We start from the raw sequence: 18,190 nt of genomic DNA, 5'->3' as shown, positions 1-18,190 counted from the left end.
TGAGAATCACTTTCTAAAGAAATTTAAGATCATCTAGTCTTATTTCTTCTTTATTCCTTCCTGAAATAATTAAATGTAGTTTATACAACAGGTTCTCATCTGTAATTCTTCATTCAAACTTGATTCAAAGTGATTTTTATTTTAAGCAAGAAAAATTGCAAAACTTTCTAAAAAATTAATAAATTTTCCCTTCTTGGCCTATTGTCTGTAAATTTATGATTCTTTTCAGCTATACTCTCTCCCACTGCTGAATATCATCAATGTTTGAATGCATTAACGTGTTCTTTGTACTTCGTCAGCCAAACTTCTTCCAGATGCCTACCTATTTGTCATGTCAATTTGTAAATTTCTGACTTTTTAAATATACATTTATTCTCAACTTTATCTGAACTGAAAATTATCTTCTTAGTATTATTATCAGTTTTGTATGCAATATTGATGTCACTTACCTTGAATATTGGATGTACTCCATCGCAGAGGTGCGTAGGATATTATGGATAGTGTTGGAGATGACCAGTGTTTGATTATACATTTTCTAGTTGGAGGTGTTACCTGTTGTTTCCCTGAGTTACTGTTTCCTTGTGAATTATGACAATTTTGGTATTAAAAAAAATAGTGAAAAGTTCTCTGTAGGTTCAGTGGCCGTGAAAAAATACGAATGTAAAATTGATCCTTGATTAATATTATATATTGGAATGGTACTTGAAGGTCCTGTGTCTAAGTCACTCATGTCAGTCCTTTCATCAGCTGTTTCGTTCTCTCGAGAAACTCGCAATGCACGCTTGCCTGTACATGATAGCTTCTCATAGCTTGTAAAAAGGTAGCAGGGAGGTAAGGCAACTCTGTTCGAGGATTCCCCTTTCCACCAGGCCTAAAAGTGTTGTTTACTGCCATCTGTTAAGTTTTATATTACTATGTGCACCATAATATTGGATCAAACAGTATGCAGTGTATGAATTTGACACGTCAGTTTGTTCGTCTGAGATTAACCTACCAACACACACAAGTTGAGTCCCCCAAACACTAGCATCTGCGTTGTATCGTTCAGTGATCATGTTGACGTTTGTGCCTGAAAAAGAACATTTACGGCATGCATTGCTTTTCTTATTTAATCAAAAGAAAAAGACTGTGGAAAGTCATTGTTTGCTGGTAAATACATATGGTGAACATGCTCCATTGATTAGAACATATGAGACATGGTTTCGACAATTTAAACATGGTGATTTCAATGTGAAAGAGAGCGTGCACTCTTGAAGCCCGGCAAAACTGTTAATGCACAATACTATCGCCAACAAATGATTGATTTAAATCACACATTGATCGAAAGATGACCAGAATGGGCCAGAAGACATGGCAAAGTGATTTTGTTACACGACAATGCGCCGTCTCACACAGCAAAACCAGTGAAAGACACGTTGAAATCGCTTGGATGGGACATCCTTCCACACCTGGCGTACTACCCCGGCCTGGCACCATCCGACTATCACCTCTTCGCATCAATAGGGCACGCACTCGCAGAGCAATCCTTCAGCAATTTCGAGGAAGTTGGAAAATGGCTCGAAGAATGGTTTGCCACGAAAGACAAGCAGTTTTTCGGGCATGGTATTCATACTTACCTCAAAGATGGGTGAAGTGTGTAGAAGCTGATGGCCAATATTTTGAATAAACAAAAAATGACTTTCCCTTGAAAATTATGTGTTTCCTTTACCACAAAAACCAGCAAAAGCTTACGCATACACCTGGTATATCATGTCATTCATTTCATTTCATCAACTCCTCTTATGAGGTCGACGTCAGGAAGGGCATGTCCTACAAGAATTTGTCCTGAATAGCTGTCACCTCATGTTTATTTTTTAATAATTCGTGGTGGTCACTAAAATTATTTCATCATTTTGAATTTTCCTTTGAGTAATTGCATTTGTAAAACCCTTGCCAGAGTCAGCCAATTATCATAAGGCTAAACCCTGACTCACAACCACAAAAATAATGTAAATAATATAAATAAAAAGAAATATAACCTCAAATGCGATGAAAACTCAACAGTCCGTATTTCTCAACAAATTCTATTTTAAAAATGTACTTTTTCAATAAAAATGTAACTACTTTCATAGAGAAATATTTAAAGACGGCACAGTTTTTACAGGTTAAATTCAATTGCTTTATTTTCCAATTGCTTGATTTCCTAATAGTATTGATTTCATGGTTTGAATTTAAAAATCCATATTTAAATTTGCCAAATTCCATTTTTCAGGGGGGTGGGGGGATGAACTCCGTAACACCTCTCCCTTGGGGTACGGTCTTGGCACGGCAAGAAAAAAGGTCACTTAGTATTTGCAACCTGTCTTTGCACATCCAGGCTAATCAATGTCATGAGAACAGTGGCCCCTAAAAGGCTACACTCCCTTCGAGGGGCTTTTTTCTATAGCCGCTGTGCATACTTTCCGCATGGCAAGAAAAAGAGGTCATTAGGCCTATATTTTGCACCTACCAGTGTACACCAATTGTCTTGCCTGTAGTCCGAAGTAGACTGGTTGGCAGCTTTTTGCAGCACGCTATCACGTCGTCCGCAAGAAATCAATACACAACAGTCATAATGACTGACACTCAGGACCCCAAAAGATGGAGTTATACACAGAATGCCAACAGTGACTGTGGTGCAATTCAAGATCTTGAGCATCTATTTCACTGTTCAAACTGCCCTGTAGAAACCGAACTTCAGAGATAATTTTGATGCCGACATCTTACAAAGGCTTCATTACAGTCAATGGTAAAGCAATTGTGGCTGCTTCATACTGGAACATTTTCTACATTTGAGGATACTTGGATAAGATTATCATCATCAGAAGCAATCATCGGCTATATTTGCTGTCACTCGGCTCATAGTGCTGAACGGATCGTAGAGACAAAACTTTCTTTCCTTTTTAGTAGTGTATGCTTTCCCAAAGATCCCACACAAGAAGACTGTCTTCTCTCAACCTGTAATCTGTAGTTTGCGCTAGTCTGATGAAGTTTGTCAAAACGTGGACTTGTGTTTCTTTCTTTCAGAATTTTGGAGCAAAATTATTAATTAAGCTAGTAGTGTATTGTTACCATTGATGCTTTCACAGCCTGTACTTATAGACACTATATAGGCTTCTTTGGGCTTATGCCATGTCAAGATGAGGTGAAATTCTTTACGTTTCACAGAGAAATTTGCTCTGCGTCTTCAGAAGAAAATCTCGACTGTTCACAAGGAGGACTTCTTCAAGAATGAAAGTTTGAATTAGACGTTACTAATAGAAGTGAAAGTGGTATGTTCATTCATCACCAGATGGCTCACTGACGCGCGGTACAGCACTAGCATTCGAAGCGGAAGCTGACGGCACCATCCAAATCAGTCTGAGAGGGGAGTCACATAACAGGTGTACGGTACAACACATTATGAAAGTATGACACTGACACAAGCATGGAATGAAATGTCTAGTGATGAGGAATGTATGAATATGGAAAACACTGAAGTGAGATAACAAAATTTTCTTGACACGGCATAAGCCCAAAAAAAGCCTATATCATGTCTATAAGCTAGTGTATTATTTAATTATAAAGTAGTCATGAATAACTTCATGTATTCAGAATGTTATCCATCCATCAATTATAGAAAAAACTTGAATTGTCATTTTAAGACGAAATATTCAGGTGAAGCAGTGAGATTTACATGTGACTTCTGTAATTTCAGCAATAACAATAAATGCAATTTGAAGTCATATAGCAATAGAGGCTTTCATGGCCGGCATTATAAATCATGTCTGCATCGTCCAGGAGCATATGATGTTCCCAACATTTCATCGAAGGCTGCATTCGGCATTCTCAAGGATTCCGCCTTACTTCGATGGCTGCGAAGCTCACAGTGGAATGGAATGGTGCCACAATTCCACTTCATTATATAGTGCAGGCTGTGGTCCACCATGCTGGGGGAGCAGTCGCTGATTGGCTGTTCTTTGGTTAATGATAGTGCGCTGCTCACCTATTGGTCTGCCATGCTGGAGGTGCGATCAGTGATTGGCTGTTGTTCGGCCAATGACAAGCAGGTTTTGTCAGCTGATGATGGCTTGGAACCAGCCAAAACATGTACTGATCAATTGTAACTTACCACGCGTAATACAACATTTTATTTTGTAACTGATAACAGTCAATAAAGATCACAATGAAATTTGTAATGATTACACTTCATGAGCATCTCATTTACTTACACAGAGGTAAAGTAACAAGTAAACTGTCTGAAATATGATGCAGACACACTAAAGCACTCTCTTCAATCAGTAAAAAGCCTATCTGCAATCGTGATTTGTTGAGAGTACCATCCTCCAATAGACATGAAATATATGTAATTAGAAAAACAGATGAAACAGACTTAAAGTTTTAAGACTGGTGCTTTCACAGCCCATGATTGTAGACATGATGATAAGCATTTAGGCTTTTCCATGTCAGAAAATTCTTCACGTTTTGCAGAGAACTGTGCTCCACATCTTCAGAAAAGTATCTTGTCTATTCACGAGCAAGAATGCTTTACCACTGGTCTGTATGTTAAGTAGTACTCATCACTAGATGGCTCACTGGGCGCAGATTGAACCATCTTGTGTTTACAAGATTACGAATTTGGAAAACACCGAAATGAAATAACAGTAGTGAAAGGACAAGGAAGAGAAACTACCTACATAAATTCTTAATGGCTGACAACCACGTATTAATTGAAGACTGTTCCCCACCAAAAAAAGACCCTATCAAAGAACAGCCTTATCCTTATCAAGACCTACTGTAGACAAGAAAGAAGTAATGTGATAAATATATATGTAGTAACTTCCCCAGTTGTTTCCCACAATGTTGTGTTCCTAGATATCTTCCTCATATTTCAGATAATATTATTTCAAATTTCTTTGTTAGTTGTTGGCTAACATTTTGAATGAGAACAATAAATTATTTACAAAATCTGTGCAAAATATGTTGAGTGATTTTAAAAACTATACTGCAAGTGCTGAAAGTGTGGTCACAAATCATTCGACAGGAACAATAAAATGTGTTTCAACAATACTATACTTGGCGCTTCGTGAAATATAGAACTAATTTGATAGGTCTACTTTTAAGATAAAATAATTTTTCAGTATAAATAAATGACCAGTCCATGTACAGTTGCAAGAGGGAAGTGATTCATACTAGCAAAGAAAAGTTAAAATCTCAAGTTAAAGTCTCAACGGCGCACTAGCTGCCAGCATCTTGGATAGGTGTAGGTAGCATTCCAACTGATGAGCCCACTGCTACACTAAAGAGCCTAAAGAGCTTCAATGTTTTTAACATTTGCAGTTGACAAAATTAAATTATGGTTTCCTTCTAGGAACTTTATTTTTGAGATAAAGGCCAAAGGCAGGCATTTATACAACTGGAGGCACGTGCTTCCCCTAGTGCACTGTCACTGCATTGTCCTACATAAGAGGCTTGCAGTGGTGTCTCAAGGACTGATCACTACTATAAAAATCACTCCCTCTTTTTTTTTAATCGGCCGGGGGACGCCACACCTTTACTTACACACCCCACCGAAGTAATAAAGCACAGAGGCTGACACCAAGTTGGAAGTCGGCCTCCCCTGCTTAACATGTATACTTGCATCGTCCGTGATGTCAACCTGGCTTTCTCTGACGAAGACGTCCTTGCAGAATTCGCCGACCAGCGCCCATAGTGCCGCTCGACTGTACAACGGCCCTATACCTTCACCGGATGTACTTCTATATTTCCCCTCTTTAGATGACTGCTACAACATCCTAGATAATGGAGCGTGTATCCACCAACGCCTGCACTGCGTGGAACATACTCCACCGAATATTCTCGCCCAGCTGCTCGACAACGTACCTGCTACGCCTACAAAAGCCGCACCACAACAACAACATTCGTCTTCTTCTTGCACCTTCCCAATCACAACTACCACCACCTCCGCTCATGCCTCCCCCACAGTTCCTATCACCACTACAGTCACATCCCATCCCATCCCTCCCTCCTTATGACATGTCCTCCCCCCCCCCCGATCAAGAGGATGAATCTCCTCTGCCGCCTACTGAGGAAATTGCCACCACCACTCCAGCAGACACAGTGCGTCCGCCATCGCCACATGACCGGAATAACATCTACAGCTACGTCGCCTGCGGCGTGGATCCCAATTTACCAGCAAATGTTATCGCCCAAGAACTTCGCCAGGCAGGATTCCCAGGACGAAGAGCATTCAGGATACATAACGCTGATGGCCCAACATATTTAGTACGCTTCCACCTGCCGACGCTCAACGCCTCATCGCTCACGGATTCCATCCCTATGGCCGCCACTACTGGGTAGAACCATCCCGCTCTCTTCCCCAAATTATCACCCGACCTAACTTACCCCACCGCCGCCCCTGTCCCCGGCCTGCCCCTTCTCTACAACCACCTAGTCCATACATCCGTTTTCCACCACCCCCACGCAGAAATTTTCCACAACCCACCACCTCCATCTGACCTTCCCCGCCACCTACTTACTTCTCTGGTAAACTTCTCATCCCTATTCTACATCCTCACACTTCACCTTCCCCCCTGCAACCTCGCTTAAAACCTCCCCTCTTAGCATCTCTATTCAAATCTTGTTATAGATGCACATGTGTTTAAATCTATGTAACTATTTATCTATATCTCAATAAAGCACTGACTAACTACACTTACCTTAGCCAAGAGGCCAATTCTCCAACATATCCCCTGCATATGCTCATCACTGTTTTCCCATCTCCTTCTTCTTACACTTCTTCCTAACCCGTCTAATCTCCTGGCCAGAGAGAAGGCGTCACCTTCTAGTTCCCCCGCCCCTCCCTGTCGGGGAGGGGAATGAAAACATTCCCCTAGGTATCTCAACGGCGCTCTAGCCGCCAGAGTCTTTGAAAGGTGTAGCAGTCAAACTAATGAACCAACTGCTATACTGGGGCGAAACGCTGGTAATTTACCGATTGAAAAAGCCTTAAGAGCTTGAATGTTTTTAAATAAATAGGGCCGATTGCAGAAACGATGACTAGTTTTAAGCCTTAGACAACGTCTACCAAAACAACGTTCAATCGAGCATGATCTTCCATTGTATAAACAATGTTCAGTCGGTGTTTAACTAGACATCGATTAAAGTTTCAATATTGGTTTGAAAATGGAGATAGAAGTATCTTTCATGCAATTCTTTGCTTGTCGCAATCAATGAAATACGTCGGTGCGCGCGCCGAACGCCAGTCAGCTGTTTGTCTTCTAGTTCTTAATTCCTACCATAAACAGACCTTTCCATTCTCTTTGGTCCTTTCGTAAATGGTAAACAAATCGAAGTCGTGTCATGTGTTTAGGTTCGCTAAGCTACGGTTATCAGTATTAGCCAGGTACTGACACACATTGAATTACTCAAATGAACTCTAGCAAATCTAACAGCAGGTTATGAATCCAAACTACCAAGGTTTATACGGTATGACTGTTTCTTGAGCATAGTATGCGATTTCTGAGGTTAGGTTTATGTGTCATTACTTCTGTTGGATTTTACGTTCGATAGTTGTGGGTATGTATGAACGTATATTAAAAGGTGAAATGCATATTGAAAGTACTTTACTGAGGCTACATCCTCACAAGATCTTGCATGAAATAATTAAGTTCCTGCGATCTTTCTCGGTGGACGTTTCGCGGATATCCCTCCCACCGTTACGAATCGTAACAGCGCCTGTGTAATTTTTAGGGCATTGGTGCAAAATTTTACACATTTTAAAAATTGAAAATGAGCTTACAAACTCACTCCAAATTACTCATTAGTAATGGAGTGCATAGTTATAGGTTAAAATACAATCACACATTGCAGTAGTTTTCATTGCTTCATGATATAACAAAGCAGTGTCAACTTATAGATAGGTCTACAGTGAGATTTACAGCGATGTTGCATCATTTGGTACTGTACTTACAGGATTGGGCGGTGCTTAATTATTATCCGCGCACTTTTTAGTGATAGATTTTTGTACTCGTTGGAGAAGTAAGAAGGGTTCCGTTAATACTGCCAACTGAATGCAAATGAAATCTGAATTGAATCGATAATATGATCGATCGATATGAATTTTATAAACCTTTATTATTTTAAGCAAACAACTGTGTCACACACACAATATTTAATACTATATAACATTTCTCGTTGCGAAAAGTGTTCCTAGCATGAATTCTATAGTTTAGCTTTGCTGTGTAAACAACAACAGTACAAGTACTTAAAGTGTACGCCAGATGGCGCACAGCGATGATAAGCGATTCTTAGGTTGTGTTTCAAAGGTTGCCAATACGAATCTCGAAGATAACCAAAGTCGACCGCTTCAGCACTATGTTGTAAATCTATCACTAAAACGTGCGCAGATAATACTTTTCTGCATCTGACTGAAGTTCGTCTTTTATGTGTGACCTAACTAACAAACAATCACCACTGATTTGCATTTAAGGCTGTCGCCCATGTGGCCGTTTCCCTATCAGTTCTTTAACTAATATTTTCTTAAATGATTTCTAAGAAGTTTGAAATCTGTGACCTCTTCCTTAGTGAATTATTTCAGTCTCTAATTCCTCTTCCTATAGACCAGTACAAGTATTTGCCCCAATTTGTCCTCTTGAATTACAACTTTTTCTTCATATTATATTCCTTCCTACTAAAATCTGAGACATCTTCCTTAGTGAATTATTTCAGTCTCTAATTCCTCTTCCTATAGACCAGTACAGGTATTTGCCCCAATTTGTCCTCTTGAATTACGGTACAACTTTTTCTTCATATTATATTCCTTCCTACTTTTAAAATATCCATCCAAGCTAATCTGTCCACTTATGTTATCTCTCATGAGATAATGCATAGTACCATTTGGTAGCTAGTCTCCCTACTCCCCAGTCTTCCCAGCCCAAAGTTAGCAACATTTCTGCAACACTATTCTTTTGTTGTAAATCATCCGGAATAAATCATGCTGCTTTCCCCTGAATTTTTTCCAGTTCTTGAATCAAATAATCCTGGTGATGGTCCCATACACTGCAGCCATACTCTAATTATGGTCTTACGAGTGACTAACATGCCCTCTCCTTTTGGCCTACATGTTTACAGCAAACTCTAAATACCCTTATAACCATATGGAGAGATCTGTAACCTTTATGTACAATCCTGTTTAAGGGATTACCGCTGTGAAGATCTTTCCTTATGTTAACACCTAGGCACTTACAGTGATCCACATGAGGTATGTTCACCTCATCAACACAGTAACTAAAACTGAGAGGAGTTTTCCTCTTGGTGAAACTCGAAACCTGACTTTTCACCCCATTTACCATCTTACTATTGCCTGCTGTTCATCTCACAACATTGTTGAGGTCTTCTTGTAATTGCTTGCAATCCTGTAGGCTAACTTATTTATTACTGTATACTGTATAACATCATCTGCAAAAAGCCATATCTGTGATTCCAGTTCTATACTCATATACACAGAAGTGTAGCCCGGGGGATGGGGTTACTAGCAGTTAAAACACCTACCCATGGAATTTTTACAAAAGAAAATAAACAGAAAATGACAGTAAACAAGTTAAAGACGACTCAATGGGTTGACTCTTTTGAACATTCGCAGAGACCAACCGATCTCTTGAATCCATTTTCTAAGAAGCCTCAAAAGTTGGATTTTAGATTGTAATCTGAGTATACCATTCTCTGTAAAGCTGTTCACCTTGATCATTTTGTTCTTGTTCTGTATTTTAATGTAAGATTTTGTATTGTAATCTGAGTATCAACATAATTTACTTGTATCAGTGTCCTTATAATGACACTCGTGCATGAATGCACCACACACGTACAAGCACCTTCGTTATTTTGTGACTATAACCCCCCACCAATTGGTCAATCTGGTTTTGCTACTGTATATATAAGAAAATATAAAGGACCAATAACACTGCCTTGAGGAACTTCCCTCTTAATGATTACAGGATCAGAAAATGCTTCACCTACTTTAATTCTCTGAGTTATCTTTTCTTGAAATTTAGCCACCCATTCAGTCACTCTTTTGTCTGATCCAATTGCCCTCATTGTCAGTAATCTCTGATGATCTACACTATCAGAAGTATTTGATAGATCAATACTGAACAGTCCATTTGACCAGAATCTAAAATATCTGCTCTATCTTGCTGGAATCCTAAAAGTTGAGCTTCAGCCAGTTTACTGTGCCATCTGGTAGAGTAAAATGGAGGATAAAATTGACATGTAGACAGCCTTGCTTGCATTAAATCAAAATGCTTGCATGCGATAGCTGAAGCCATATGATTATTATTATTTTGTGTATTTAGTGACTAGAGCCTGTCTGGGTTGCATGGTTACAATCAGTTCCACTTTAGTGACTAGATCATGTTTTAATTTCAGCTTTAACTTGCTGCCAGTATTTTCTGTGCCCATCAACTAGGGCTTTTTTTTTTTTTTTTTTTTTTTAAATTCTTAGGCAGAGGTTCGCTCTGTCTTCTAGAGTGTGATGCTATTTTAAAACCTTGGTAACTGTTCAGTAAACTATAAGCTCACTGGACAAAAAAATTAGTCAGCCTAGTGCGCTCGCACTGGTAGTGCAGCGAACGAGTCCCGTGCTCAGCCACACGCGTACTGCCCCTACGTGAGCGTAAGACAGTGGCGATCAGTGAGATATTGATGTTTCAAGCAGACATTGTACATCAACATGGGTAGTTGTAAGGTTGTGACAGAGTGGCAAAAATGGGCAATCATATTTGACTGTGCCCATTGCCATAGAGTACGTGAAGTTGCCGGATTTGTTGGTGTTTCGCAATGGACAGTTCAGTGTGTCTACAAGCTGTGGTGTACAGGTCCTACCAAAAGTTTAAGGACACCTGCATATTTTATTAATATGATTCCTGTCCTTAAACCTTTAGTGTCAGGCATATGATTGTTTACAGGGAACTAGAACATATTTAGAGGAGCATTTGCTGAAATTTTCATTAAAATATCATTCTTTGTTTTGAAGTTATTATGTTTATAATACTAATAATTGGAAAGAAAATAGCTATATTTTAATATTTGAGGAGCTCTGGACTGTACAATATCGGGATTACATTAATAATATTTGTTATGGAGAAATACAGATACCTGAACAATATTTATAATTGTAATAGAACAACTGAAAATGTTTCCATTTAAAAATATCCCTCGTTTAATAGCTCGCAATAGAACCACAGAAAGTTGTAAAAGAACAAACATTCCTTGACCTTGGCTGGACAAGAGGCCCCTGAAGCTACAGAGATTGTTTTTGAGTTACGTTGTACTGTAGATATCCTGTTACAGCGTAACACACAAATGATCTTGGTAGCTCGAGGGGTCTCCTGTCCATCCAAGGTCAAGGAATGGTTTTTTTTACCACTTTCTGTGGTTCTGTTGTGAGTTATAAAACGGAGGATATTTTTAAATGGAAATATATTCTGTTTCTCTATTACAATTATAAATATTCTATAGATATCTGTGTTTCTCCACAACAAAAATTATTACTGTAATCCCCATGTTGTACTGTCCAGATCTCCTCAAGTACTAAAAAATAGCTATTTTCTTTCCAATTATTATAAACAAGAACTTCAATAACTTTGATACAAAGAACGTTATTTTAATGAAAATTTCAGCAAATGTTCCTCTAAATATGTTCTAGTTCCCTTCAAACAGTCGTATGCCTGAGACTAAAAGTTAAGGACAGCAATGATGTTCATGAAATATGGAGGTGTCCTTAAACTTTTGGTAGGACCTGTACTACACGTGGCCACGAAACACGACATCAGAATTCTGTTTGGAAAAATATACTGACTGAGAGGAACCGGAGACGCGTTTCATGGCTTGTGAATCAAAATTGCTTCCAAACCCGACAGGAAATGCTACAGTCTGTGAATGAAGGTCCATCTCAATCTGTTAGCAAGATAACATATTATATTTGCTTTTTGCTGTATCTTCGCTTTGAATTTTGTTGTTCTCATTCCAGTGTCTATTCTGATGCCATCCCATTTTCATTCTTCCAGTACCATATAATATACTGTCCAGTTTTTTTTTTTTGCTATTTGCTTTACGTCGCACCGACACAGATAGGTCTTACGGCGACGATGGGATAGGAAAGGCCTAGGAATGGGAAGGAAGCGGCCGTGGCCTTAATTAAGGTACAGCCCCAGCATTTGCCTGGTGTGAAAACGGGAAACCACGGAAAACCATCTTCAGGGCTGCCGACAGCGGGATTCGAACCCACTATCTCCCGATTACTGGACACTGGCCGCACTTAAGCGACTGCAGCTATCGAGCTCGGTACTGTCCAGTTCCAAGATCATTTTAAGTACAGTAACGCATTTATGTCTTGTCAAATTGGCCTATCCCCATATTTCTGCTGCGTAGAGTAAGATGCTCTGCATTAGTCAAACATCATAATTCACTTGATATAATCGGCAAAGGCAGACATTTATACAAGTGGAGGTATACTTCCCCTAGTGCACCGTCACTGCATTGTCCAACATAGGAGCCCTGCAGTGGTGTCTCAACGGCAAAGGTATTGCAATCCAACTGATGAGCCCATTGCCACACTGAGATGAAATGCTGGTAATTTCATGATTGAAAAGGCCTAGAGCTTTAATGTTTTGATCATAATTCTTCTTTGGAAGTCGGCTCCAAATCATCATCTGCCTGCCTTTCCACCATTCGTCACCATAGATGTCTTGAAAGTTGGCCACTCTTTTCCTTGGGTCTTGTTCAATTTGTTCTCTCCATCGCTTTTTAGCTCCACCTCTAGATCTTTTCCCAGTAACCTCAGTTCAAGCATCAACTTGGGATCCTCTTTCCTTCCACTCTTCTCATGTGCCCATACCATCTCATTTTGATTGTTCACCTCCCACTCCACATTCACCTACTGTTTCTCATATTACTGTATTTGTTATTCGGCCCTGTCTTCTTAGAAATTTCATGTCACTTGTCTGGATTTTACCTTTGATCATTACCCAAGTTTCAGCTCCATCAAGGTTGGTAGAAAGTAGTTCTTGTACATGATTTCCTTGCATTGTATTGGCACTTCCTTACTAAAGAACAATCCTCTCACACTGGTAAAACCCTCCAAGTAACTGCACTCTTCTGCTTGTCCCCTGTGTCATTCTTTCATCTTCTGATATCACACTCCCAAGGTACTTAGTTGTTCTTGCTACATCTGGTGGCTTCCTCTGGGTTGTTATGTTATACCACCTCTTCCATTACTTGATTCCATGGTTAGACATGTGGGGAAAGTGTGTGGAGGAAAGGGAACCATGGTAGAGTGTTATCCGGGAATGAGGTTGAGGCAGATGTTGAGGAAAGTAAAAGAGAAGGAAGAGGGAAAGTAGAAGGTGGTAGTGTTTCACGTTGGTACTAACAATGTAAGACAAGCAGGTATAAGTACCAACATAGTTGGGGATGTGTGGGATCTGGTAAATGCAGCACGGCTGAAGTTTAAGGAAGCGGAGATTGTTATCAGTGGAATACTGTGTAGGAGGTATACTGACTGGAAGGTGATTGGGGATTTAAATGAGACTATTGGAGTGGGTATGTGGGAAATTGGGAGTGAGATTTCTAGATTCTAATGGGTGGGTAGGAGACAGGGATCTGTGCTCAGATGGCCTTCACTTAAACTACAGTGGTACGTATAAGTTAGGAAATTTGTTTAGAAGGGTTATAGACAGGTATATTGACAATGCATGTCATACAAAGTTGGTGTGTAAAAGATTTATGGTTACACATTTGATGTTTACCCAACAAAATTAATAAAAACTGAGCCATAGATGCCCAATGAGAGATTTTTTATTTTATTTTTACTCTGCCATCTAGTAGGCCTAGAGTAAAATGGAATCTCGGAATTGACAAGCAAGCAGCCAGATGGCGTCATATTAAAATTCTTGTACATGGTAGCTAAGGCCATATTATTACTATTAAGTTCAAAACCTATTTTATGTAAAATTTTCAATAGAAACTGTACTTGACTGTAGAGAGAGCATCTGGGTTCAAGTTCTTGATGAAAATGTTTTAACTGAGCTCGATAGCTGCAGTCGCTTAATTGCGGCCAGTATCCAGTATTCGGAAGATAGTGGGTTCGAACCCCACTGTCAGCAGCCCTGAAGATGGTTTTCCGTGGTTTCCCATTTTCACACCAGGCAAATGCTGGGGCTGTACCTTAATTAAGGCCACGGCCGCTTCCTTCCTAGTCCTAGCCCTTTCCTGTCCCATCGTCGCCATAAGACCTATCTGTGTCGGTGCGATGTAAAGAAAATAGCCAAAAAGAAAGTGTTTTAGAGAGGGGTTTATATGAAAGCAAATACCTTGGATTAATTTAGCTTGGTGATTTTTCTTCTGAAACATTTGTAACATTTGTTTATCTGTGTTTTCAGATCATAACATCTGATCTTTCTGCATCGTACTGAAGAAGCGTTGATTATTGTTTTTGCTATGGTAGTATGACCTGATGACGAAAGCTGTATGTTGAAATTGACATGCAGTAATTATTTTTACTGACAGGCTGCCATGTTAATATCCAGACTTGATACTGCAGTCTTTTAAATTCACCTGAAAATAGTATATTTTACTGGTATATACTGTTGAAGTTGAAGCTGTTCAGTTGACAGTGTACGGAATATCAAGCATACAGCCATGAGTAATTTTATGGAATGTGACAGTGTTGATGGAAAGAAACTGAATTTAAATATTGACCACCATGATGTGTCGAACTTGTGCTCAGAATTTACTGTGAAAAATTTATCAACCCCTTCAGTAATACAGAAGTTAGCTATCGTTAGTTGGATTATAATGCTATATCTTTCCTATTGCTGTATATTTGAAATCAGTATTACAGTATCAGTGTTTGTATTAATTATAGTTTTTTACCAAGTGTACAGACTGGTATGGTGCGTCAAGAGTGAAACATTACTTGTGATTTCGTTTGTTGGATTACAGTTTACAACAACATTTCTCTGCGGCAACAAAAGGTCGCAGTTTATTCCGTGGCATTCTGTTAGTGATGTCATCATTAACGAAGCAATTTCACTACACCGAGTGATTTATTACCTGGCTGTTATAATACAGGACGGGGACAGTGCAAGGAAACTCATTCCTCTCTTTCAGTACACAACTCCTCGATTAGCATGCTTGGAACAAATTTACAGGGGTGTGCAGACCCTCCTAGGCATCTCGTAGATTAGTAAGGTCTGTGAAATAGTTTTTTAAGGTGCATTTTAAAAGAATGTTTAAACAATACAGTAGTGTAGATAAGTGCTAACATTATCTGGTTTAAAATGAAATTGCTGCCTACTGTTGTTTACAACCAGGTATTTTGCAATAAAATGACATTTTTATTGAGTTCTTGTTGTGGTTTCACATTTCCTTAAGTTTTTAATTGATTTGTATAATTTCCAATGTCATGGAGTCCACACAGACGCTCACGAGATGCTGTCAGTTGGTACAATTATTTTATTAACATATATTTACAAAACGCACAGCCTTCATCACTGTTGTCAAAACAAAACTCTCACATCACAAACCACCATTTAAAGACAACTGCCAATCGCTGCATATCGAGATGACAGCATTGAAACACAAATAAAACAGTTGACTGCTTAAAAGCATGTCATTCACGTGGTCTCAAATATTACCTTGCTACACCATGACTCTTCAACCAATAACTTCCAAACAACAATGAACTTAACAGCAACTCTCAGTAACTAACTTCACCGTAAAGATCGTCCCTTTATATAAGTTCCTGGACAGACTTCTAGAAAGTTATATTACAAAATATATCTTCGTGAAAATTCTAGAGGGCGTAATACACAGTTTATAATGTATGGAATATTCTCAGTCGTTCTTGTGTCTATTCCATTCTGGAAGTTACAGTGTCTTTCACAATTATGGATTACAGTTTATATATACAGGTAAGAATAAATTATAATATTAATTTATAGGTATTTACAAAAACGGAACTGATATCAATGTCTATGTACAACATGTGTTCCATGACATAACCTCACACACAATACGATCATTCAACTACGTAAATAATAACAATACTAATACTAAATGGATGTACACTTCATGGCTATGCATACAAGTAATAATAACCATAATCATAAAATAATAATATTAATAATAACCATAATAATTTGAGCGCGATATCTGCATTAATTACCCATGGGTGAGAGAATATTGTCTTCAAGTTATAACTGTTTAACTCACTTGAGTCAGTATCCCCCTATAACTTGAAACAAATTCCACACTTTGTCACACTCTCTTGGTCCTCACCATTTAACTGCACACAGACTACCTTGGTTACACAGCCTTCCTGTTGGCACTGTCGAAGTCCACAGTTTGCAGCCCGGCGGTTCCATCGGGGACCACCCCCTTCCCATGGTGGGTCCACTGGGTCCGGTTGATGGTATCTTCGTTCCTGGTGATGGTGATCTACAGGTCCTTGCATGGCATTCAAAGCTCTGCTGGCTTTCCCCTCGTTCGTACCTTTGGTGGTTGTTGGTTTGGACCCCATTGGTTCTTCATCTTGTAGAGGGGGTCCCACTGGCTGTGTCATTGTCATCGCTACCTCCATTTCCTGGGACATCATTTGGGCCTCCCCATAGTTCTGTTCCATGCTGAACATCCTCCCTGGACAGTTCACGGTGCCATGGAGCTTACTGCGGCTGTCGAGCGCCTCGCTCTTGGTGTCATGTTGGTACGGCCCACTCACCGTCGCGTCGTCTGGTTGTTCGTTCTTGACGTCGAACACCCGCGATGCTCCGTCGGCGTGCTGTGCCCCTTCCTGCAGCCAGACTCGGCAGTCGGCTCCCGGCTGGTGGACACCACCACACTCGCCGAATTCTCCCATAACTTCCTTGCAGGTTGATCATGGCTGCAGGCTGTGTCGTGCTTCCATATCCTCCTCACAAAGTCCAGCGATTGGGTATTCGGTTCCCTCTTCTGACGTCGATGTGATCTTGTACTGGGCCCCGATTTTCTCCTCAAGTTTTCCCAACTGGGCCCCTATGTCCTCCTAGAGTTTTCCAAACTGGGCCTGAATGAAGGAAGTTAACTGTTTAAGAATCACCACGGTCCTCTAGTCATTCTTCATTTTTGAGTCCAATAAATTCAATAGTCCTTTCACGGTCGCCAGTTAACGTATCCATACAGACGCACACAAGATGCTGTCAGTTGGTACAATTATTTTATTCACATATATTTACAAAACACACACATAACCTTCATCACTGTTGTCAAAACAAAACTCTCACATCACAAACCGCCATTTCTGCCAATCGCTGCATATCAAGATGACCAGATTGAAACACAAATAAAAGCATGTCGTCCACGTGGCCACAAGTATAACTTTGCTACACCATGAGTCTTCAACCAATAACTTCCAAACAACTACTAACTTAACAAACATCTCTCAGTAACTAACTTCACCATCAAGATAGTCTCTTTATATAGGTGCCTGGACAGACTTCTAGAAAGTTACATTAGGTACAAAATATATCTTCGTGAAAATTCTAGAGTGCGTAATACACAGTTTATAATGGATGCACAATTACAAAGAATGGGTACCGTCCGCCTAATCAATACTTTATTGTCTCTTGTTACTTGCAGTACTGGTTTCGACCTTCGCAGAGATCATCTTCAGCTGGTCATGAGATCTAAAGTTAATTTAACATATTATTTAAAAACATTACTAAATCTAATGAAGAATGTCACATGATATGATTTGATAATATTAAAATATACAATAATATTATGTGTCCTCTGGTTTAAAAAACAAGCGTCGATATTTTATGACATATTATGTTGCTTAAAATTCTGGTGTACTGTTCGTGAGTAACAGATAATTTTTTAAAATACAATTTCTATTCTTAAAATGTTTATAGCAATCTCGAGGTACACTTTGGAGTTTAATTCAGGTTGGTAAATCGTTGTATACGTTCATGCGTATGTTTGTACCAGGCATTCTAGAATATTCCAAGATAAAGATGTGATAAAAACTAGTAACTCATAGTACATTAAAATACAATATTCTATAACATAAAATGTTCACAGTATGCTTGTGATACACTTTGGAGTTATATTAACGTTGGTAAAGCATTGTATACATTTACATGTATGTTTGTACCAA

The 18,190-nt window shown here is 39.3% G+C and overlaps 1 protein-coding gene across 3 annotated transcripts; it reads left to right on the top strand.

Annotated features, from left to right (window-relative positions):
- The first annotated feature begins 7,296 nt into the window (after positions 1–7,296).
- LOC136875007 (phosphatidylinositol N-acetylglucosaminyltransferase subunit H) lies at positions 7,297–15,389 on the top strand. Of its 3 annotated transcripts, none has more exons than XM_067148722.2 (2): positions 7,297–7,402; positions 14,436–15,389. In XM_067148722.2, exon 2 carries the CDS (start codon positions 14,695–14,697, stop codon positions 15,235–15,237), a length of 543 nt encoding a protein of 180 aa, XP_067004823.2. In that variant the 5' UTR covers positions 7,297–7,402; positions 14,436–14,694; the 3' UTR covers positions 15,238–15,389. The 3 variants fall into 3 exon arrangements, with proteins under 3 accessions (XP_067004823.2, XP_067004824.2, XP_067004822.2); XM_067148723.2 differs by having other exon boundaries at positions 7,336–7,485; XM_067148721.2 differs by having other exon boundaries at positions 7,336–7,575.
- Positions 15,390–18,190: the final 2,801 nt, after the last annotated feature.

The sequence above is a fragment of the Anabrus simplex genome, chromosome 5, assembly GCF_040414725.1.
Source record: "Anabrus simplex isolate iqAnaSimp1 chromosome 5, ASM4041472v1, whole genome shotgun sequence".
Taxonomy (NCBI): domain Eukaryota; kingdom Metazoa; phylum Arthropoda; class Insecta; order Orthoptera; family Tettigoniidae; genus Anabrus; species Anabrus simplex.
The sequence above is the reverse complement of the archived record's forward strand: the minus strand, read 5'-3'. Positions and strand labels throughout refer to the sequence as shown.